The sequence below is a fragment of the Dermacentor variabilis genome, chromosome 5 (assembly GCF_050947875.1).
Source record: "Dermacentor variabilis isolate Ectoservices chromosome 5, ASM5094787v1, whole genome shotgun sequence".
NCBI classification, from domain to species: Eukaryota; Metazoa; Arthropoda; class Arachnida; order Ixodida; family Ixodidae; genus Dermacentor; species Dermacentor variabilis.
Genome location: NC_134572.1, coordinates 110,380,981 through 110,404,398, shown reverse-complemented (window position 1 = coordinate 110,404,398; position 23,418 = coordinate 110,380,981). Strand labels below are relative to the sequence as shown.

Here is a 23,418-nt window from a genome sequence, read left to right as displayed (position 1 = left end):
TGATCACACTTTTCTGTAAAAAAAAAAATTGACGCAAATTCAGGGGTGTGATTATTACGCAGGTTAAATTTCCCGCGAGAAGAAAAAAAAAGAAATTTTTTTCATTCCGTGTTTGCTGCGGGATGACAACAGGTCAACAAATAGGCTGCTGCCGCTGTGTGTAGTGCGGGACAGCAAAACAAAAATGGTGGCCGGCGGAGCAAGCCGAATGCGCCGAATGCGATTTTTTTTCTTCTTGTGAGTACATTATGTGCATTGAAAGTTTCTTCCGTATCAGTAATGAATAATATCGTTAACATTGGCAAGTCTGCGGCAATAACGTAGCCATGTCTACTTTGAGGGGCCAGAAATAGATGGGCGCGCTTAGCTGCCAGTGACATAGAAACACATGGCTGGCATGCAGTGGAAACTGCGGCATCTGTCTTCACTACTATTCGAATATGGCCCGTTTCCGCTTAGGGTGGGCGAATATCTTAGGTGTGTTACAAGCGTCGGCGTATGAATAGGGTACACTTCTAACGTAGCAGTGTGAATGTGGCTACTATTGTTGCTGCTCACGATTTGTTGCGTGCCCACGAATACAGATAAAAATCGAAAGGCGCCTTTTTTGTTGATGTTGACCACAACCATTACAAAGCCTACACATAATAAAGGCATGTTTGGTTATACTCCTTTTTGTCGTGGAAGTGCGGAAAGTGATGAAAGTAATGAAATGGGGCATCTACTTAAAAATGTTTGGTGCGTGCAGACCGCTTGGTTTGTCTTGAAGAGTCGTTCGCGTAGCATTCGACAGGTGGTAAGCGCGATCATTATTAGCTTGACATGGCACACAACATATCGCTGTGGCATGTTTAGGGTGCGATCATTACACGGGAAATTTAAAAAATCGGATTTTGACGACAAAATTCAGGGGTGCGATCATTATGCGAGTAAATATGGTATTTCTGAAGGTGGCACAGAGATGGCTGCACAATGTACTCATGCTGGAGACGAAGATCGAAGTTATTAATGACTTCGAGAGTAGTTGCTCCACTAATACGTCATTTTTTTTTTCTACAAGACTTTCTTTTTGTAATAATGTCTTGTGTAGTGGCAACGAGCAAGTAGCATTTCTTAGAGAAGAAGCTTTCTCATCAAATCATCAAAAATTACAGCCAATAATGAACCTCGATTTAACAAAATTTGTAATGTAATGAAGTACTTTAATTTCCCAATCTTAGTTGCATTGAAAACCATGTATTTAATTTTTGCAATCTGACGAAGTATTCAGCCATTTCAATCATGTACTTGAAGCCTGTACGGCTAATAAATCTAGCAAAAAATTATGTTGGCTGAGGCAAAACTTATTTCAAGCATCCTCCTGCATGAAAAGCTTGAGCGGCAAAACCACCATCAAAGCGCGTGCGCTGAGACGTGGTAGGCAGGCAACACTGCTGTGCCATTTGTTGCATCCTCCTGCAAGAGTGCTCACATGACACGAGAGCCGACAATTCCTTCTGCGCAAGAACGATGGGGAGAGGGGCAGGAATGCACACCTATCTGCCTTCTTCCTTGTGCGCGTCTGTGCGCAGGCCATGTGCCGTATCGATCTTGGAGGTAATCTCTCCTCGGCAAGCCAAAGTGGATGGTGCTTTCATGCGCATTTTGTTGTTCTCCCGTGTCTAGTGTTGGCGGTTGCGCAATCTCAAGTTTCCGAGACACAGCACGAAGCCCTCATTGTGTTGTGACTGCGAGTTTGTGGTCATTGAGTGAGATCTGTTAATGTTTTCCTGAATGCGTGCGACACCGATAAAACTATGAACCTGACTTCGTGTACCTCTTAGTCTCCTTGCTATCACCCTCAATGCTCCACCTATCTGGAGAAACTCACTTTTTCTTTTCTTCTTTCTTTTTTCTCAGGGCACCGGCTGTGGGCACCGGCTGTGGGCACTAAGCACGGTCAGCGATGGTATCCAAGATTTACGACACCACGTGACGCAACACGCGCAAATCTCAGATGCTGTGAGCCACGTCGATGCATTGCTCTCGGTGCAATCTGCACCGAGACCAATAATTATGCAGGCACTCATAACCACGCTATTATGACCCAACCTTCTTGCGATTTGTTTATGAATGCTTACTAAGAAGATATTATCAACCCGAAATTCTCTGGGAATTTGTGGAGTTATTTTTAATGCTGGAACTTCAAAACCTCGAATTAACAAAATTAGCAATTTAACGAAGTTTTTTGCTGCAAGCACAAGTTGATTATATTGCTACGGGATAGTATTTCCAATGACGAAAAGCCGAGCAGTAAGAAGACGACGACGACGATTGGAAGCTAGCGCGGGCTGTTGCCTCTTAGCCAACTGCGACGTATTGCCTTGTAAATATACTTGTAAATAGCTTTTCGTCGGTGTCTTCCTACGTAACATATCTAGTGGAGGTGGACGTTCCCTGTACCTCGTCACGGAGCTTCGCAGTGGACAGTATGTCGAGCCTTCCTTCATGGCTTCCGGTGACGACAACTCGACTCCGCCGGCTCCGACACCTGCTGCCATTTCAACAACCTACATCACTCTCCCCGCTCCCCGTGATCCTGGCGTATTCTCGGCAAAAGATGGGGAAGACGTCGAGGACTGGATCAGCCTGTACAAACACGTCAGCTGCAATAACCGGTGGGACCCTACTATCATGCTCGCCAACGTAGTCTTTTACCTCAGTGGCACAACTCGAGTTTGGTATCGGACGCACGAAGATGAGCTCACCAGTTGGGATTCGCTTAAGCAAAAGCTCCGAGACTTGTTCGGCAACCCCTACGGTCACCAACTTGCCGCGCAGAAGGCGCTTTCCGGCCGCGTGCAGACGTCAATGGAGCCCTACGTCACGTACATTCAGGACGTCTTGGCTCTGCGCCACAAAGTTGACGCACACATGACTGAGTCCGACAAGGTCTCCCACATCCTCAAAGGCACTGCCGATGACGCCTTCAACTTGCTCGTATTTAACAACGTGGCGACGGGCGACGGTGGATGCAGTTATAAAAGAGTGCCGCTGCCTGGAACTCGCTAAAAGCCAACGTATCGACCAACAGTTTGCCCGTCTGCCCAACACCCCAGCGACATCTTCCTGTGCTGATGCTCCTCGCCCCAACAACACTGGCGATGTTACCGGGATCGTCTGGCATGAGATCGAGGCCGCCTATCCAGCTGCCTTTGACTCCAGCCCCTCCAATGCAACTGCAGTCACTGTTTCCCTGATCCAGGCAGTTGTCCGCCAGGAGTTCGCCAACATTCACACCATCTGCTCGGCCCATCGCCCTGATACCCACCCGGCTTCTTCGATTCCGCCCCATCCCGCACCTTCTTACCCACCATGTTTCCGCAACCCCTCTGAATGGCGCACTGCAGATGACAAGCCAATTTGTTTTCACTGCCATCGAATTGGGCACATTTCTCGGCACTGTCGCAGTCGCTGGAGTTCCCCAAACCAGTCTACATATACTGCCTACTCTCGCCCCTCAGGTGGCCTTTCTCGTCCCTATGCTGCCCGCTCAGATAATGCCGCCACCGATTCTCCTGCGCCGAACCACCCCTATTCTCGTTCGCCTTCGCCCCAACGACGACAATCTCGCTCCCCCTCGGCCCCGTCGCTCCTATTCGCCGACTCCCTTCGGACGCCGCTCCCAGCCGGAAAACTAGACGATGCAGCGCTTCGCGGTGACGCTGCATTGCTCCCTACGCCGCCAAATCCTTTCCTGACGTTGCCCACTCATCTGAACCTTCTTGACGTGCAAGCCGACGGTGTTCCTGTATCTGCTCTCATAGACACTGGGGCGCATTTGTCGGTAATGAGCGCTGACCTTCGTAACCGGCTGAGGAAAATAATCACGTCCGTCACGACGCCTGTTGTCCGCGTCGCCGATGGCGGAACAGCCCCTGTAATTGGTATGTGTGCCGCCCGCGTCTCCTTCGCCGATCGCTCCACTACTGTGCTATTCACAGTCATCGCTCACTGTCCCCACGACATCATCCTCGGCTTAGACTTCCTCTCTGCACATACTGCTCTCATCGATTGCTCCGCCAGTACTCTCCGCCTCGACCTGCCTGTTCTGGATCCCGCTGAACAACACCCTACTAGCCTCAGTTCCGTCGACTTCGTTCGCTTGCCACCTTCGGCACTGACTTACGTTGACTTCGTGTCATCCCCACCAGTCCCCGACGGTCACTACATCGCGGCTCCTATGCAAGACGTCCTCCTTACACACGGGATCACAGTACCTTATACAGTTTTACTATTACAGCGAATTGCGTCTGCCTGCCAGTGGTCAATTTTGGCTTGACGACAGAAGTGCTGCCACGTGGGATGTCTCTGGCCCTATCACAATATCTTCAGAATATCGAGGTTTGACTGCGTCTACTGTTGACAGTAAAGTACCTAACCCTTTCAAAAGAGCATCTGGTGTGCCCTTGAGCTCAATCTCTTGATAAATGCAACTTGTGATAAGTAGAACTTATTTACCTGGTCCCTTGAGATTCCATTTAACTACTAGAGTTCATTGTACTTTTAGTTATCATTTTGGTCGTTTAAACCTGTTTCACAATGTATATTGCTTGAGAAAATATTTTTCAGTAAACCTTCAATTGCAAAACAGCATTCATGCTGCTCCTGCTTTTCCTTGGCTGTGTTTACCCTCTTCATTTACTAGATAATGAATCTTTGCATGCACTTCCCAAAACAAAATCAGGAATGCTTTGCAAATTTTGCCCAGCTCTTTACTCCATTTGCTCCTATCCCCATTGCCCTTTGGTTTGATAAGAGCATGTCAAAGAAGTGTGTTGATCGCTGTGCTTTGCATGTATAATGAAAGAGTGAAATTTTCTCCTAGCTACCATTAAATGTAATTGGCTGTGCTGAGCACTAGCGCAATTCATGGTTAAAGAATGCTCTTGTGTACCTTGCATGCTGCAGGTCATAGTGAGTGTCATAGTACAATCCTCCAGAGTGCAGACAACTATACTTGCATTAAAGCAGCTGCAGAATAGAGTGCCATCAGTGCTTTTGTGAACCATCTGTGGTCTAAGACATTATGTTGGTAAATAATGTTATTTATATCCTTTTTTATTTTTCATCACAAGATAGTTTTTTAAAACTGTGCTGCTAGCAAGTCTGGAAGCTGTGTGGCTATTCCGGACCATCCTAAGGCAAATGAGCATTTCAGTGATAAGGTGCTAGTTGCTTTTCTACTTCGTTAGTATTTAAAATACCTCCAATTGGTTATACAGTATAGAATGACCATTCTACCCTGATAACTCTAGTCAAGCGGCATACACAGAGATGCAAAATTTGGAAAGGACACGGCACCATAGGCTTATCAGATGCTTAACACAGAAATTTTCATGGAGATACAAACTATATGTGCAGGTTTAATAACAAAGTTTACTGTATATGTTACATGGCCATTAAGTCTACTCAAAAGCAACGATTGCATACTTCTTCAACACCGCCACAAGAAAAGCCATTCCCTTGCTCCACTCTTCTAAAAAAAAGAGTTGAACCTCACCCTTTGTGTTTTTCCTCAAAACAACAAATCTTGCTAATCAACCTCCTGGCACTACATAGCTTACACAAGTGTCAAAGTAGACAAGCCAGACAATTAGTTTATAAATATTACAACAATCAGAAAGAACAGATTGTACATCAAAGGAACACTTGCAGAAAGAATAGTAAATGCAGAACCAAGGTGAACCCAGTAGAATCAACAAAGTGACAAACAAAGTTGACAAAAGACAGACATTGATACAGGAGGTTAATACAAAGGAAAAACAAGGAACAAAAACAAAGGACAGCAGCAGTTCAGTGAGCTGTGGTTGTAAGCTGTGGTTTCATCTCTACATTGATATTAAGGTCAGGACACTGTAGCAATGAATGGTGGCCGAGTACCATAACTGCACAACAACCCAAGATATTGTTGAACAGGCATCTTGTGTAATACAGGGAACCATGCTCCAAATGTAATGCAAGATTTTTACAGTGAATCTGCCGGTGTTTCTATAGTATTGCCCAACTTGCAGCATTGAAAAGTAAAACAGCCAAGCATTAGTTCTATGACATGGTCTTTGCTGCACTCAGCGCTGGTTAAGTCAACTTTCTCTTGCTCTGCCCACCCTGCCACTTGCACCTCACTTTCTTTACTGAAGGTAAAGGAATGTAGTACAGCAGCCATCGGTGTGCTGTGGTCCAAAAGGTGCAAACAAGCAGTAAAAAGAGCTGATGGCACTGGCACCTGTTCACTACCTGTGATATGCTGTTGCTGAATGTTGCACAGATCTTTCCGAATTTTTTTTCCCTTTATCCTTCAGTATGTCAAACTCATCAACCACACAACGAAGCTGTGCTAAAAAGGTAGCCTCTATCTTGATTGACTGCGCTATTAGGGTATCGCAAAGCAACACAGGAACTATGAGAGACATTGTAGTGGCAGTCTCCAGATTAACATTCCACCACTCAATAGTTTTTTGATGGACACCCAATGTGCGATACCAGCACATTTTCACATTCTGTCCACACCAAAATGGGACTGTGTTGACTTGGAATCAACCCTGCAAGCTTGTGTTCAGTAGTGAACTTGTCATCGCTTCTGAGTCATCACAATGGGACTCTCTACGCTGCAAGCATTGCACACATGGAAGGTGCACTTGTATGCAAAGCTGCAGCAGAGAGGAGCAGGAAGGATACGATAGCACAACTGCAGTCCTAAGGCCCAGTTGTGCAGTTCACAACTAGGATACACACCCAGTCTCCACAGGGCCTAATGTATTGGCTGACCACTTAAGCCGTAGTGGCTCTTCAAGGGTTTCTGAACCACCCCTTCGGCTTGCTGAAATAACACAGTCCGCAGGTAGCATAGGCTGGTATGAACGTCTCAGCAAAGTTTTGCTATTGTACGCGATGTTTGGAGCTCCCAAGTGGATTGTGAAGTAACCTTTCACTCAAACGCTCTCTTTTAAACAGAAGCCTGCCTCCTTACTCTCTTAATTAACCCTTTGAGGGTCAATGACGTAGATATACAGTGCCACGGAAAAGCCCAAAATGGTCAATGATGTATATTTACGGCGTTGTCTGTATGTTTAAAAAGTGTGCCTATTTCCTAACTTTTTCATTTCTGGCATGTGCTGCCACTATGTGGGAATACAGGGAACTTTTTTCTCGCACCTCCCTCTCTCGGTTTTCATTGCATGGTTTGTTTTAGAGCTAGTTTGCTCCGCCGCGTCTATATACTACCGCTCGCGCGTTGGCGGGCGGGCGGCGGTTTGGGTATTGTTCCAAGGGCGGTTTCAGCTTCTTGCGATCGCAAAACTAATGGCTATCTCGTTACTAATTCCTCAAAGGGCGACCGCCTGTTTCTCGCTCGTTTAGTGGTCAAGGGGTGCGTATAGGAAGGATGTGGCCGTGCATGCATTTCTTTTTCTTTGTTTTCTTTTTTGGAGACTCGTGAAAACTAATTGCCTCTGGTTGGCGATAAGATGAAGATTAGCAGAAGTTTGTCACACATTTTCATTTTTGACGGGCACACAACCACACAGGTTTCTTGAGTGCACTCACCTACGCAGTTTGATTACGCTATGAGCGTAAATATCAGTGTAAGAGCAGGAACATTTGAGAGTTGCAAAATATTCTCGCGTGCGTATTTTCTAACCCTTGAACTATGTGTATAACAATGCATCAAAATTTTGATTCTTATAAGTTTATCTCCTTCTTTTATTGTTGTTGTTCATGAATAAACAGTACATATATACCAACACAAAATATATTTTTCTCACTTTACAGTAATTCTAGAAAAATTACGGTAATTTTTTTTCGAAATAGGTCCCTCAGAAGAATTGGAATCTGAAATAAAAAGAATCGACCCAGGGCGGTCGCATATGGCGAAAAAAATCGACCCTCAAAGGGTTAAGGAAGCAACGCTTTATTTCGTGATAAAGTGGACTTCCATATGCAAATGCTATTTGTGCCTGCGGCCAGCTACATAGTGTAGATACCGCGGCCGCCACGAGATGCTGCCACGCGTCCACTGGCTAAATGCACTGCCGCTCGCTTGACGAAAACCGTGCTTAGCGTATGTTAAGCATGTTTTAGGCACCAAAATTGGAAGTTGTGGCATCTACGATACATCCAAAATGAAATTTGAATTGCCCGCTCTGGTGACAATTAGAAGGTGGAGAGTTCTTGGCATGCCACACCATCCTATAGCCTTTGCAGTGCAAGGCATTGAAAAAAGAATGGGAGCACAGCGGAGGCCGTGTTTGATTGCCAACAACCCTGCTTCTGCTGAACACATTAAAGTACTTTCTGTGAAAAAATATTTCTGAAGTACCCTATTTTCATTTCAAATGCTTTTCTTCACTTTGATAAAAAGTGATTCAGGGCCCCTTTCATGTGCCTACCAGTTAGTGCATAAAACAATCACTTTTCGTCGCATAAAGGCCAATTGCACCACCTCGACTTATGGTGTGGCCGACATAGGCCCCACTATGCCGCAAAAGACTTTCCGTATTTTCAGAAAACGCACAGACCGGTTGACGAATGATTAAGGCTTTAATGTGGGTGCGGCGATGCCTAAATGAATAAGCATAGAAAATGCTTGACGGCATGGTGGCAGCCTCAGCAAAGGAAATAACCATCAATGAATGGGCAGTATGACTTATTGCTGCCAACTGTATCATGATAAGCCTCTTCAACTAACTGCTCGGCAGCACATGCGGTGTAGTGCGTAGCGCAGCTGTAAGTGTACTTTTAATAGACGACAACCCAAACGAGCTTCTATTCTATGTCGCCTCTTCGTGCAGGAGTGCTTCAAGTGCGTGACACTTGCAGAAAAGAGCGCAGCTCGCCATCCCTGCATTGACTCAACATGCCGCATCCGTGCCTTGTCAGGAGCGGCACGGTCAAGAAGAAACCACACTGCCCAGATGCTTCCACGAAATGCGAATGTGGGTCTGCCGGCAAACATGCATGCACATGGCACGGCAAATGTCCCAAAAAGGTGACGGCAATGCACGGCGCACAAATCGCTTGGGATTATTGGCACCATGCGGTATATGGTACCGCATTTCACTGAAAAATCCCCAGTTTTCGCTCAGTAGCAGAGTGCTGTACAAACGTGGACACGTGCACCGGGAAAAGGTGAATGAGTCGTCCGTTCTGCCACCATGTCTGCCACGCTGCGTTGCCTGTTAAAGCTTTCGAAATGCTTTTGTGCTGTCACAAGGTTGTGCAAGAGAGTCAGAATTTTTCCCGAGCTTTGGAAAAGAACTTTAGGCAACATTTACTGTGACACTGCACAACCAACCAATGTTTGGTTTTGAACACAGTTCCCCCAGCACAGAAGCCCAATGCTCAAACCATTAGGCTATGGATGCATGCCGATAAAGACAGAATAACGCACTGTTACGAATTTCCCTTGCACAAGCCATTGCTTTAAAAGAATTGGAACACTAGCCGCGTCACATAGGGACAATTTTGCTTATAAGAAGTGAGCACCTGCATCTGCTAGCTGATGCTGACGAGACAAGTTATGGAACGCGCTTTGCAGCCAAAATTAACTGCATGTCTCTCACCGTACTGTGGTGCTGTAGCACGTTTCTACAAGGTTGAGCACATCGTGACTTGTGATTCAACGTGTTTTGATGCTAAACAAATGTTCCATTTTTTCTGAAAGTTCCACCATGGTGGCTGAGGGATGCGCTCGTCACCGAAATCTGCAGTGTGTCTCTAGGCATAAGCCATCTTACCTTGCCGGCTCATGAAAGCTTAGCTTTTATAGATTCCCGCAGTGTGTAAGATCTGCGCAATATTTTGCTTTCTGGTTGGGGAAAAGCACTCTGCCTTCCCATGGCCTTTTCCTCAATCCCACAGTATGTTCTTGCAACAATGGTATCTGCACACTTCATTTATCTTTTGCAAAAGTAAGGTAAACTGGAGACAATTTAGCCACCACAGCTCACTGCAATGCACAGACACAAACAATATACACATGTAGGAACAACACAGAAGTGGGAGGGTATCCCTGCACTACAAGGCAACAAACACACACAAAGAGATGCAAAAACCAAGATGCTGTAAACTTTGTTTCCAACATGTAAATAGGAGAAGGAAGTAGACATTTGAAAAAAAGGAAAAAAAAAAAACCAGTACACAGAAACAAGGTGACATGTAACGAAAAGCAAGTTAAGGTGAAAAGAAAAAAGCAGAAGAAAGAAACAATTTTCTAACAGGTGCTAAATGTGCATAGATGACTTCATCTAAGCATTCTGTGTCAAGCATAATGCAAGAATTTCTGCTGGTTAAAGGCAGTGCTATGGCGTGCTGTTTGCAATATTCTATAAGATGCAATAAGTGACAATAAATTTTATACAAGAGGTTAATTTAGTTTATGATAGTATGCTTTGTGTCAAAGTGCAGAAAAAAAAATTTACTGTAGGATTACCACTTGTATGCCTTGCTCATTAAGCAATAAGTGAAACTGTAACGTAAAGGGTAAACACTGTATAATATAGTAATAGCAGTAGTAGTAATAAAAGGAAACTGTTGTAGGAAGCCTAATATGATCATATTGCTAAAGTTACCTCAGCCATGAGAACCAAGGAAAGTTACATATACGTATTCCTACATATTTTCTAATAGTGTGGCACCTGGTGCCAGTGTGCTCAATTCTTATAATGTGATAACTGCACATTTATTATGGCTCTAATGTTACCACAGGCATCTGTCTTAACTGGTAGCTGCATTGAGCATGCTTTGTCCAGGATTACTGCACAGTATTGTGTGGGGCAGAATTCGTTGAAAATATTCAACCTTTTAAATAAGTAAACCTGCAGTGTCAGGTCCGATAATTTTTTGTGCTCCATTTATAAATGTGCTGTCTAGAAAGCAGCTGTTCGAGCGGCAAAATCTGAAATATCACGCATTAATGGCATCAGAGAACCGTTTTGGTTTGTAAATGAAGCTACGATAAACATTTAAGTGCAGGCGAAAAAAAAGGAACACCAAGCATGTGGTGTGTGCGCGGAGTGAAGAAGTAAAGCCTGCACTACCAACCAAAGTGGCCGCACGGCCAACATGTGCAAAGGCAGCGAAAGCCTGGCAATGCTCAAGGTTTTTGCTTTTGTACTGGCCTGAGTGCATCAGTCACACTGACGTTTCCATGACAACGAGTGGTCCACCCTGTGGCTAAAGCAAGTGAAGGAGACAATAGAGACAATCAACCGTGGCGTCCACCAGGAACAGTGTCTAATCAACACAAGCTATACAATTGGCATTGCGTGAGGCAAGTTGCTTGAACAAAAAGCTTTGATGCAGGAAATATCTGCATTGCTTTTATCGGGATGTGGTTATACAGATGTGGTCCAAGATTTTTAATACACAACATAATAGTGCCAACAATGACTGCAGCTCTGCCGAGAAATGCCATTATGCAAATGCTACTTTTCCGACTGCTTCATGCATGTATGATAGAGAAGGGCCAAAACATCCAGGCACAAGCACAGTGAATGCAGTGCGACTTTGTGCCGAAAGTGACATGAGGGTAATTGGACGTGGTGGTGGATCATGTAGTATCACCCACCAATTGCAGCCCTGTAAAGTATTCTCCAACCACAAAGTGCCACTTTAAGCCGAGGAGTACACCTAGTGTGACTTTAAATCCACGCCAAGCTATTGTTCTGAGCCACCAAATCAGTCCTTCTCTTCAACTTTATTTGATGCAATGTTTAATGCGTTACAGGCAGGAAGAACCTTGGGTAGAGGTCCTTCACGGTCACTCTTCCGGAAGTGCAGGGCATTCCCACTCGCCTCCTCTCCCTTCGTAGTAGTTTTATTCATATTGCATTGGATGTAAATATATGTTGAGTGAGACAAAATAGATGGATTGATTCAGCAGTGTGGGGAGATGACTCAACAAGCTCAGTTTTTGGCAGCATGGTTATGGCACGGCCAACGGCCACTACACAAGGTTTATAGGCACGTGCATTTGCGGTTTGTGTCTTGGATCACCACCTCTCGATCTTGAGATGCCACTTTAAGCATGAAGCCATTGCTGCGTTAGTGGGTACCGTTAAGTGCTCGCATTAACAATAATTCAATTATAGTCTACGCTCGTTACAACGGACCCGCATACAACAGACTTTCAGATATAACGAACCATATTTCAGAATTAGTTTGTTCTACCTACTTTATTAACACAACGAAGTTTGCGTTTAACAGACCGCGCTACAACAGACTACTGGCTACAGTGGATGAAATTGGCGGCAAAGTCGATTGTATTTCTTGCAGGCCCGATGTGTATGCGACTTCCTCTGACTCTGGGCTGTGAAGTGAGCAGTATTAGTGTATACTGCCTGCATTGCATTGCATTCATTCAGAATTGAAGTTAGCCTCTTCATAAGGGAACAGTACAAAGTGCTTGTATGCTTTAGCCCATTGTAGGGACGCGAGCATTAACAATGTGAGGCGTGGGGTGCATCCTAAAAGTTGAACTCATATGAAGGCTGTAAGGTTTCACCGTAAAGATGAGTTACTACTGCCCCAAGCAAACTCAGTATTATGCAAATCCAAGTAGTGTCACAAGAGAAAATGTAAACTAAGCAGCTGTATGGCATTTTCTTAGCTACACTAGGACACACACATTGTTAGGTGTACCTACAACTGCAACTTACTTCAAGCAACTTGCCTTGTGAAAAGACTAGTTACATCACAGAGCACATGCAGTTAAAAAGTTGAGGCAGTGCTAATGACAGAGGTGGAACAGACTGCTCAGAGAGACATGACTATATTGGAAGAAGGCTGTAGTGGCTAAACTACATTTCATGTCATGTGCAGTTTAGCTTGCATGTTTAGTCAAGCTTTAGATAAAAAGAAATTGAGCACATAGAACAGACATTCAAGCAGGAAAAAAGAAAGATGAAAGGAGACATCTGTGTGGTTTAAACTCTGGATCTGAGTGGATCCAGGCTCTGGATCTGAGTGTAGCATTTGCAGCATTTTAGATGCTACAAAAAAAAAAAAAAAAAAAAAAAAAAGTTGAAGAGGTCCTTGACACATATATCAAAAGCAATTCAATAGTATCAAAGTGCACCTACTAGTTGCAATAAAAATTTTGAATGGGGAAATTTACTGTTGACTGAAATACTAATGCCAACCAATTTTCATGAATGAAACAAAAATGACAGTGTCCTTATAGTATTGCCCGACTTTCAACAGTGGATAGTAAAACGGCCAAGCATTACAATATTACATGGTTGCCGAGCTGCAGGTAGTACTTAAGCACCACTTTTCCTATACTGTATATATATATATATATATATCTTGAAATCTGCATTGTATCAATTTTGAAACACAAAAGCACGGCAGAAAGCTTACAATAGCCAGGGGTCAGACATCAACAAACAAAAGCCTTATATAGCAAAGGGAAAATGAGACATTCACCCAAACATAGCAAATTGCTACAAAGGAAACCCATATGGGTTCCTTGAGAGAAAGAGCCTCGCAGTTGAAGAAGAATTCGTCCTGGTGTGGGACTCAAACCCGTGTCCACCGCCTTTCCATGGCAGCCGCTCTACCATCTGAGCTAATCAGGCGGCTAGCACATGGCAGGGCGAAGTCGAATTTGTCAACAACTCGAAGCAAAGGCAAGACTTTGACGTAATAGTTCTGCAGAAGCCCACAAGATGGAGAGAACTAATTACCAAGAGAAAATCAGACATCCGCCCATTCATAGCAGTTGCTACCAAGGAAGTCCATACGGGACCCTCGAAAGAAAAGCCTCGCAGTTGAAGAAACATTTCTCCTGGACTCGAACCTGGGACCACCGCCTTTCTGGGGCAGCTGTTTCACGATCTGAGCTAACCAGGTGGCTAGCAGATGGCAGGGTGAATTAATTATTAAATTATTAATTACTTATCTCTACCTTCCGGGTTTCTACAGAACTATTACGTCAAAAGCCTTATATACTTCATTCTCAAGTGTCCTTGCAGATGTTTTTTTCGTACATGCCATACTAGCATAAGAAATTACAGACAGGACACAGCTTTGCAGAATGGCTATCACTCTCTAGTTAAACAAAGAAATGAGCGCAAGAGATACACAGTCACGAGTGTTTCTGCAACGGTTTTGAGATATAGTCCATTGGTTAAGAATATAATTTTGTCCATAGCATAAGAACAGCTAACGATTAAAATTAAAGCCAGAGACAATGTTAATGCTGGCTTCTGGTGCCAACCATAAACAAGGTAAAATGCTTGTCTAACATAAATTACACAATAATAAGCCCTTCTGCTAGGAAAAGGAATATGAACAGGCAATGATACACATTAATCAGTTTTGTGAAGGCTTGACAGCATTGTAGACATGACGCAGCTGAAGTAAGCAACAGCTAAGTAGCAAACGGTGGCGGTACAGAAAAATCGAAAGGCAAAAGTAAGTAGTCTCCATCTTGTACTCACATGCCACTGTTCAAGATAGAAGTGAAAACACTTCTTAGTCCTGTTGATATGGTGAAAATTTAAACCCTCCATATTATGCATTGCAAGCTTGCCACATTTTCATGGACAACATGCAAAAGACACCTATTATGACCCTAAATCAGTAGTTAAGCGCACTTAAGAAACAGACTTGGCAATAACGCCCCTCAGGGTGCAAGAACTTTTTAAGAACTTTTTAACTTTCATTACAAAGCTATTGAAAAAAGAAAGCCTTTGCACTATGTAAAAAATAGATTTTTTGCTATTTAGCTGTGAGTCATGCCAGCAGGCACGGTGAGCAATAAATGAAACATGACCAGTTTCAGCATGCAGCCTCTAGCAGATTCTGTGAAACGTGATGACTTCCCAGAAACCTTTTAGCTCAAGGACAGTCCAAAGGATGCATTTGCTACTCACAATTTTTGACCTGACCCTGTTCCACTATTCCCTGACATAGAACGCACAGAGGACCAATGTGCATTGCATTGTAGTGTTCCATTTGTTGTTGCCTTTACACATTAACAGCTTGCAAATAAGATGCCGCACTGCACCTATAAACAGACTGCACAAGGCTAGAACATTCAAGCTTGGGATGAAAGGCGTAAAACTTTTAAACTCTATGGCAGTAGAACATATAGCTTCCGAAACTGGCTTTGCCAGGGGCGTGAGCCCAGTTTGGCCATTGCATCATGTGAAACATGATGTGACCAAGTTTTGCTACCACCTAATGCAGTGAAATATGCACAGTTGCAAACGTACCAAGCTGTCTTACTCCAGGTCGACGCTTTCACAACAACAAAAGGCATAGAAAAAATATCACGCAGCAGACACAAGGCACAATGCTCAACCCCGTTCTTCATGCTGCAATACTAATGTTGCAAGGCAAATCCCCACTACACACAGCGAGCTGAAATGCACAAAGTCAACACTCATCGGTTGAAACTGGGAAAACTTCAAAATGTACCATCAAGGCAGGTCACATAGATGACATCACTTCATGCCAAACGTTCACGGCTGTTGCATTTTAAAACTTGTAGCTATTTCTGTCAACACTGAAAATCTCAAAGCTAATGTCAACTTTCCCTTCTCCGCTGACTTACAAGTTAGCATAGCTTTAGTATTCCAAGATCATCTTAGGTGCAGGGTTACTCATTCACATTATGAGTGCAGTGTTAAGATAATATTGTTTCCTTCCCCAAAAGGTTCCAGAAATGCTATGGGTAAATAATCAGTATTCTTCATTCTGATCCCAGTCGTCTTGGGCATGAGCAAGTTAGTAATACTATGAGAGTGAGTACAAAATTCCCGCACTTCAATTGTCTTCAGACTTGTGCTTGCCACACACTTTCTTATATGTGCTTCATAGTTTGAAGCCATCAACAGCGTGGGTTTGAAAATGCTACATCAGTTCAGCTTCACCCGCAGCTAGAAAAATGAAGGTTGCCACACATGATTTGCACGAAAAAAGAGCACAAAATGAGGAATCTGTTTTTCTGGTCTGACTCAAGTCACCAGTGCTGGGGCTTATTAAAAACTTTGTGCGCAGTGTGCAGAAATTGTTTTGTCGCAAGCAACTGCATTCGAATTTATATGTAATTTCAAACAAGTCTGCACAATGTCAGCCGTGAAGATGGAGCTGGATAAACATCCACGACAGGCAAAAACGTTGAATGCGCATGCAACCTTTGGATTATGCTAGGTAACAGGTAGACAAAGAAGTATGCCGAAAAGCAGAATGTGAACATAAAAAAATAGTCTATTTCGGTTTTGTAAAACGTTGCTAAATTTAGACAATAAGAGTGCGAATAATTTTTTTTACTCCCTAATATATTTAATTCCCGATAAACATAAAGGGGACCCAGTTTTGGGGCTTTGAGATTACACTGCATTCCCAAAAGCTGAGCAGTCCATCATCTCGGACGCAGATACAGTGCTCATTTTTCAAACAGCCATACAACATAACACAGCAAGATGCAGCCACTGCCTGCAGCAATGACACGTGAAAAAAGCACCAACTAATAATAGTTACTCACCGTTTCATTGTCGTGTAGCCCTTGTGAGTCACCGAGCGAAGGCTGTGACCCCTTGTTCATCCAGTTCTTAAGGGGTGTCGTTGGGCAAGCTGCGAGATAAAAATAACTTTATTTCACTAGCCCCTGCCCAGAAGGGTTGATCAGGGTGGTTTATCAAGGTGTTCAACGTGATGAAGGATGCAATCACAGCCTGTGCATTCGGAAGCACACTATCAACCCTAAAAAAAGAAAAAAAAGAAGGAAGTCTACTTGCTGAATTATGGTCACAACTACAAGTAAAAGGTCACCTCAATTTTGTTTTTTACAGTGAAGCTGCATAGGAGAGTTCCACAATAGTTCTCGTGCAGTGGCACGCACAGCATCAAATAATAGCCAGAGAACAGCCAGCAACAAACCCTACTTTAGAGCCCCCAAGGTGGCCGTATGACAATGGTGTTGGCAGAGCCAGCACAGCATACAGAAACGTATCGGATATAGCGGAGAGTATAGGCATACTAAATTTGTATGCAGTAGAGTGTTTGTAAAAACTCGAGTATAACCTGGATTGCACCAGGTACAGTGGAGCGTTTGCAGTCTCGGGTAGATTTCGGGCACTGGAGTACCAGACTGCCAGGATTTCTGAACGGCGTGAGAATTCACTTATACAGCTTCACTGCTTTCAATGTACAAGTTGCTTAAATCTGTGCACATATCTGTGCACATATCTGTGCACATATCTGTGCACATACATGAAGTATTTGTTTTGTTTGTTATGTGGGGTATATCATTCTGATAACCTGTACAGTCAAATATAACACACCATTTTACAGCCTCTCCGAACCTCAGTCTACAGCTACTCATACAGTAAGTCAACAACATATGGGTAGCGAACTTGACAATGGCCGTGAAGAATGGCTCGGGTACCCACCAATGTCTCCGCTGGAACTGGACTCCGTAAACGAAGGCGTTCCTTCCGTGTGTGTCGGGGTAGAGCCTTCAACACTGTGGGGGGGAGTCCACGTCAGGTTGCGCACGGCAGATGGCCCCAGGGAACTCACGCTGCCACACCACACAACATCAGGGGTTACATGCAGCTGGCACCCTACACTCTGTTTTATAATTAGCAGGCAATGGTGCAAAGGCTATGCAAGTAGCACGGTCATACAAGTTTTACTTCTTCAAGTGCTACTTCTTCAATAGAGCAACTACTTAATACACAAATACAACTTGTGGACATAAGGTTACATGAAGTAACATGTTGTTTCTGAACTTCTGTGCTTCCAGTATTTGACATACAGTCAAACCTATTAATACGAACTCAAAGGGGCCCAAGAATTTGTTTGAATTAAAGGAAGCTAATTGAATGGAGGACTTGCATGCAGCGCCATGTTACGCGGCATATTGTGCACTGAACTAAAATGAGTGATGAGTTCTGGAAGTCACGGGGAAGGCGGGAGATGGAAATTCAAGACGTGAAAAACCAGAACAAGGTAAAAACAGAAGCCAACGTTTCGACAAGTGGACATGTCTTTCTCAGGGCGATATATTTTGCATGGCAGCGCCATGCCTGCTGCCGTGATGAAGCCAGACATGTAAGCACAATTTTCTCTCCTGTTAAGCCGCACTTCAAGGCAAAATTTTCATAAGCTGCACCCCCACTTTACTGTTAAATGTAAAATATTTTGGAGCTGGTTATACATGCCAAAATACAGTACTTGCAATGGTGGATGGGAGTAGCAGCTGTCATGCGGTCGTGCTGCCAAGTTGGAAGTGCCGTCACGCGATTTAGTGTGCTGCTGAGAGGACAGTTGGCAGTACGGTATGTTTAAATTAACTGCTGCAACTTATTATGCATTCAAATTGCCGGCCGTTTTCACACATTGAAATACAAATAATTTTGACAGGACCACTGCATCAGTTCAAGTTAACTGGAAGTTGAAATTAATAAGATTATACTGCGCTATGTTTTGGTCATGAGTGCAAGTAGCATGCTACAGCTGCTGGTTGTAGAATTGTGTCATTCCACTCGTTCGGTAGTAAGTAGGTTCAGATCTGCATTGTCTTCCATGAAACACACACATCATATGTGACATTAAGTATATAACACTAAGATGTAACATCAAGTATGACCCTTAATGTTACATCTAATTGCATGATGCATACCTGCATCTTCCTTTCATACGTGACGCACAATTTTTTGGTTGCGAATGCTAGCTGAGGAAAGCCTTTGTAGTGTTGCTTGCTATGTACGAAGCACAGTTATCTTTTCCTACGTTGCTAGCATGACAAATTACGGGGCACTTCCAGTGACATTACAGGGGTGGAACTGAAAAAGCTTGGTCTGGAGAAGTTTTGAGAGCTGGTAAGACAGTTTGTCAAAGCAAGCTGGGAGCAGTTAAAGCACTGTTTTGGAGTGTGCAGAGGTGAAAGGCCAATTGATGTTTTTGAGCATGCAGAGAGACCCTGTTACATTTACAATGTTAGTGCGTTAGGAAGGTCACACTGCATCGAACTTGTCCTTGGCAGTGCATTTTTATAAGTAGAACAATTTGCAGAACCATACCCGTACAAGGTGTTCTTTCTCTCTGTCCTTTCACCGAACTGATCTGCCATCACTTCTCCTTCATGAGACTTACAATGGAATTTAGGCCATACATTATAACAACAGATCAGACCACTTGCAAGCACTATGTGAGCAATATGTGTAACGAATTTACATACAAAGCAAATTATTTCATCTCACAGTGCTTTACTTGCGATGGGATGCTATCTGTGTTAAGCATAAACATTAAAACACATATCTTAACTGAGTGTAACATTGACTTGCCACTCAGCCTGCTTGCAAGCCTTGAATTCAGAGATTGGTAGGACAAATTACATATGCAAAACTTTTATATAACCTACAGTTAGAATATTCTAAGCCAAATTAGTAATGAGTCACAGGTAAACCTGGCTACAGCAAACCGGAGGCATTGAAGAATCATTGGAAAAAATGTGTACGACAAGACCAGCAGAACACAATGGCTTTGTTTCAAGTGTACTTGTTTCACTCCAAGTAATTGGCTTGCAGGCAGCTGTGCTGTTATTATTGCTGGGATTGGCCACTCTGCAAATTACTGGTTCCAGATTTCAATATTGGTGCATCAAGGCACAATTATACTTATGACATAATTCACATGCCGTCAAGCAGGATGATATTGGAAATTTTGCACACCACACGAGTAGCACAACAGTTCCACCCCTGTATTATCAGCACAGAACAGCTTTATTAAAGCGAAGCTTTCTATGCCTCACTGATTTGTCTGTGAGTGCCGAAAGCACACTGCAGGAAAGCCAACTTACACATCTGCGTAGAACACTACAGTTTACATTCGCAGTACTGCACCAGCGTCGACTGGCTGGCAGGTCAGTGCCTGATATTGGTGCAAAGCGACGAGCTTAGCAAGAGTAGCGCACGCGCACAAAGTTCACTGGAAGCGCAAGTTGCATCTGCTAGGCATGAAACCACCCCTGTCGCGGCTAACTGAGCTTCACTGCTTATCGGAGATAGCAAGTGCACGCGAACATGGGCTCATATTAGGATGCGGAAAAAAAAAATCAAAGCCTCTTCCTTAAAGTAAGATGGTTGAACGCCACACTACCCAGAGGAACTGTACATATCTGCACTGAATTATGCGCGTCACGTAATGCATTCCTGGCCATCACCATGGGTAGGCCACATGTGCAGCTCACAGCAGAAGAAGAGGCTGCCGTATGCAAATGTAAGCGCTTGTGCGATCGTGCCCGTAAGGCCAATCCCCTGTATCGGCAACGGCCTGCAGAAGCCATGTGGGAGACGCTTGTGCAGTCAAGTTGCTTACTGGCCTTGTGATCGTCAGTGTGTACATGAGACTGAAGACGTATCGTTGTGATGCGGAAACGTTCGTGGCAGAAATGAAGACCTTAAAGCCACATAGTGCGCTAATCCTCGAGTGCGGTGAGTAACATCGATGTGGCAAAAGAGCATGGCAAAAGGATCGAGAGTTTCAAGCTATATTGTTACTCGTTGAAACTGAAGACACTACAAAGACCCACAACGCGACACCATTCACGCATTGATCTCACGTTTGGAAGCAGGCTGTGTCATGTTACGATGGCAGAGTCGCTGACCGCCTACCACAGCGATCGCAAGGCAATACTGTGCAAGTGTAGAGTCTGTGAAGGTGTAAGTGTGTGTGTGTAATCAATGGCTGCATGATCTAAAATAAAGGCTATGTAACTTAACAAAATGGGTCTTCATTTAACTTCAACATTCACAAACTACAATTGTAAACAAGAAATCAAATCACATATGCATAGCATCGGGTCGCTCAGAATTTTTTGTTTTCGTTGCGTGATTGACAGCTTTGGACTTTGATTTTGCTAATGTTTGCATTGGGGGAAAGCTTTACATTCAACCATCTTTTTTTGAGGAAAGGGGCTCTGATTTTTTTAGCCGGTTTTCACAATGATGACTGTACTTTCTCAGATTCTGGTAATGAAAAATGTGGAAAAGCATCACATTGTGAAAGATTGATGCACTTATTTCAGCAGCTTCAGCTCGACTAGAGTACCAAATTATAAATAACTAACAAACTAATTTCTTTATAGCCTGTTGCTGGGCAAGTTGGTTATAGTTCACTTTATATATTAATACACTGAAAAGTCAAGACATGTAGAAGAGGTGCCTGTCCTGTTCTAGGTGTAGTCCATGTACTGGCTATTTCGTGTGAAGTAAACTTGTTTCAGCTATGCCAGCTGCATTTCAATGAGTGAGAAAGCCAGAATCCTCTAGATACAGCAGAAAATATCCCAAGATGACAACTATTGCAAGTCAGAGGCTATGCTTGTCTAGTCCGACTGATATACGTCAAACAAATTTGATTAACTTTGCAAGGAGCGATCTAATTCTTCTTAGTGACTTTATCTATCAAACTAGAATACCAACTTCACAATCTTCTATAGTCTGTTCTGTACAAAGCAGGCAGTACTGTGAAGGCAATGCAAAAAATATGGTGAAGAATATCACTTTGTGTACTTTGTAATGCAGTTAGTTTTGGCCTATGACACTCTTTGTAGAATAACTACTTCACATATTACAACTACAAGTTGTGGAAATAATGTTACACTAAAGTGTGTTTTATATGCGCATTGTTGTAGGGTGACATATTGTGCTTTGGTCACAATCGCAAGCAGTGTGCTGGGGCTGCTGGTAGGTGGAATGTGTCACTTCATTTGTTTTGCGGTAAATTAGTTCAGATATGCGATGCCTTCTATGCAATAATTACATCCTATTTTGCAACTTAAAAGCATGAGACAATGTTATATTGGATTACATGTGCATATCTATATATTTCTTTCATATATGACATACTATTTTTGATCACAATTACCAGCAGCGAGAGAAGTCTCTCTAACCTTCATAGTGTTGCCTTCTATATGTGAAACATAAGACTATATTTACGCGATTCTAACGTGCACTTTCTTTCTGAAAAAGGTAACAAAAAATGAGATGTGCGTTAGATTCAAGTATGAAACCAAAACTGCAAAAGCGACAAGCTATCATCATAGGCATTAAAAAAACTTCTGCCATCCAATCCGCACGGTGCTGCAAGTGGTGTTATTCTCATAGAGGAAAGAAGACCAGGAGGGAGCATCATGCAACAATTTCAAAGCTTAGTCACTATTTCAGACACTGTCAAAATCCGCCAGGTTGTCAAATTCACCATATTGTCATTTCTGATTGGCTCAGAGGACGGCTATGCCTTCCCTGATCGGCTCAATATTGCGGGCTCATCACAATCGAGGGCACGTTACAATCGAGTGAACATGGCATAGGGGCACCACAAGGCTAAGCCTCAAGGGGAGGAGACCAAGTACCTGACTGTTTCCGAGGCTCGAATGGTGACAACAGTGGCAGGCGAACGTAGCACAACCGACTTTGACACATGTTCGGAGTTGGATTTGCTCCGCTCTGTGCCAGCGGGGTGCGAAGAAAAGCTCAGTGCTTCTTTCATCATGGCTGCCGTGTCTCCATCGCTGAACTTGAACACAGAGTTCTTCTCAGACGCTGGCAAGTCCGAGCCTGCCAAGAATGAACGGGAGTGGGAAGGAAATGGGGGCAAGGCGAGATTCCATATTACCACAGTCTTCAGCAACACCCTTAACACAACTTTTCGAGTGGCGCAAGAATGGAACAATACATTATCACACGCACGTAATTCATAAGCTTGTATGTAGTGCTACAGGCATTGTGAGATAGCAAGTGGAGTGATTAAGCAAGCTGTTCCTTGTCATCCGAGTTCTTCCTTTAGTTCTATGGTCCTCCCCTGTAGCATTGTGTATGCAACGCACCTTCAGCCTATGCTGCACAAGGAAGACTGATTTGATGATAACAGCAGAGCACCCATTTGAGTGCTCGCACATTGTAGCGACCGTTTTAGGAGCAGCATTTCTACTCGTGTGTGGTTAAATTCAGTACGACTTGCAACAGTGGTGTACTTTGTGAAGCCAACACCACTAGATGTTTTTTACACAAATCTTAAGTGCCTTCATAAAGATCACAGACACAATGCCACATTCATGCTTCTGAATGTGGTGCATGTTGCCTGAGAAAATAAAGGTGAAAAATTTGATGGATCAAACATTTCGTTGAAAAAAGTGTTAAACAATGCCTTCTTTGATTCTTGGGCAAATGTTAAAGCAGATGTTATACAAACATAACGTTAATGACAGAAATGTTCGTGCAAATTGACATAAATGGAACGTAAATTTATGCATATGTAATGCTGATTATACAATTGCAAAGCAATGCTTATTCTAATGCAATGTGATCATGCCAATGTAACAATGAAGCAAATGTCATTATGCCCAGTGTAACGTGCCTAGTT

The 23,418-nt window shown here is 43.5% G+C and overlaps 1 protein-coding gene across 6 annotated transcripts in view; it reads right to left on the bottom strand.

Annotated features, from left to right (window-relative positions):
- Positions 1-23,418, bottom strand: part of LOC142583037 (uncharacterized) — a 158,713-nt gene that overhangs the window by 59,249 nt on the left and 76,046 nt on the right. For 5 of the 6 annotated variants that reach the window (XM_075693288.1, XM_075693293.1, XM_075693291.1 and 2 more), the window contains 3 exons: positions 22,409-22,613; positions 17,439-17,569; positions 16,532-16,620 (listed from right to left, as the gene is read on the bottom strand). In XM_075693288.1, the coding sequence (XP_075549403.1) occupies positions 16,532-16,620; positions 17,439-17,569; positions 22,409-22,613 (425 nt within the window). The remainder of the gene's footprint in view (positions 1-16,531; positions 16,621-17,438; positions 17,570-22,408; positions 22,614-23,418) is intronic. The other variant, XM_075693290.1, reaches the window with a different exon arrangement.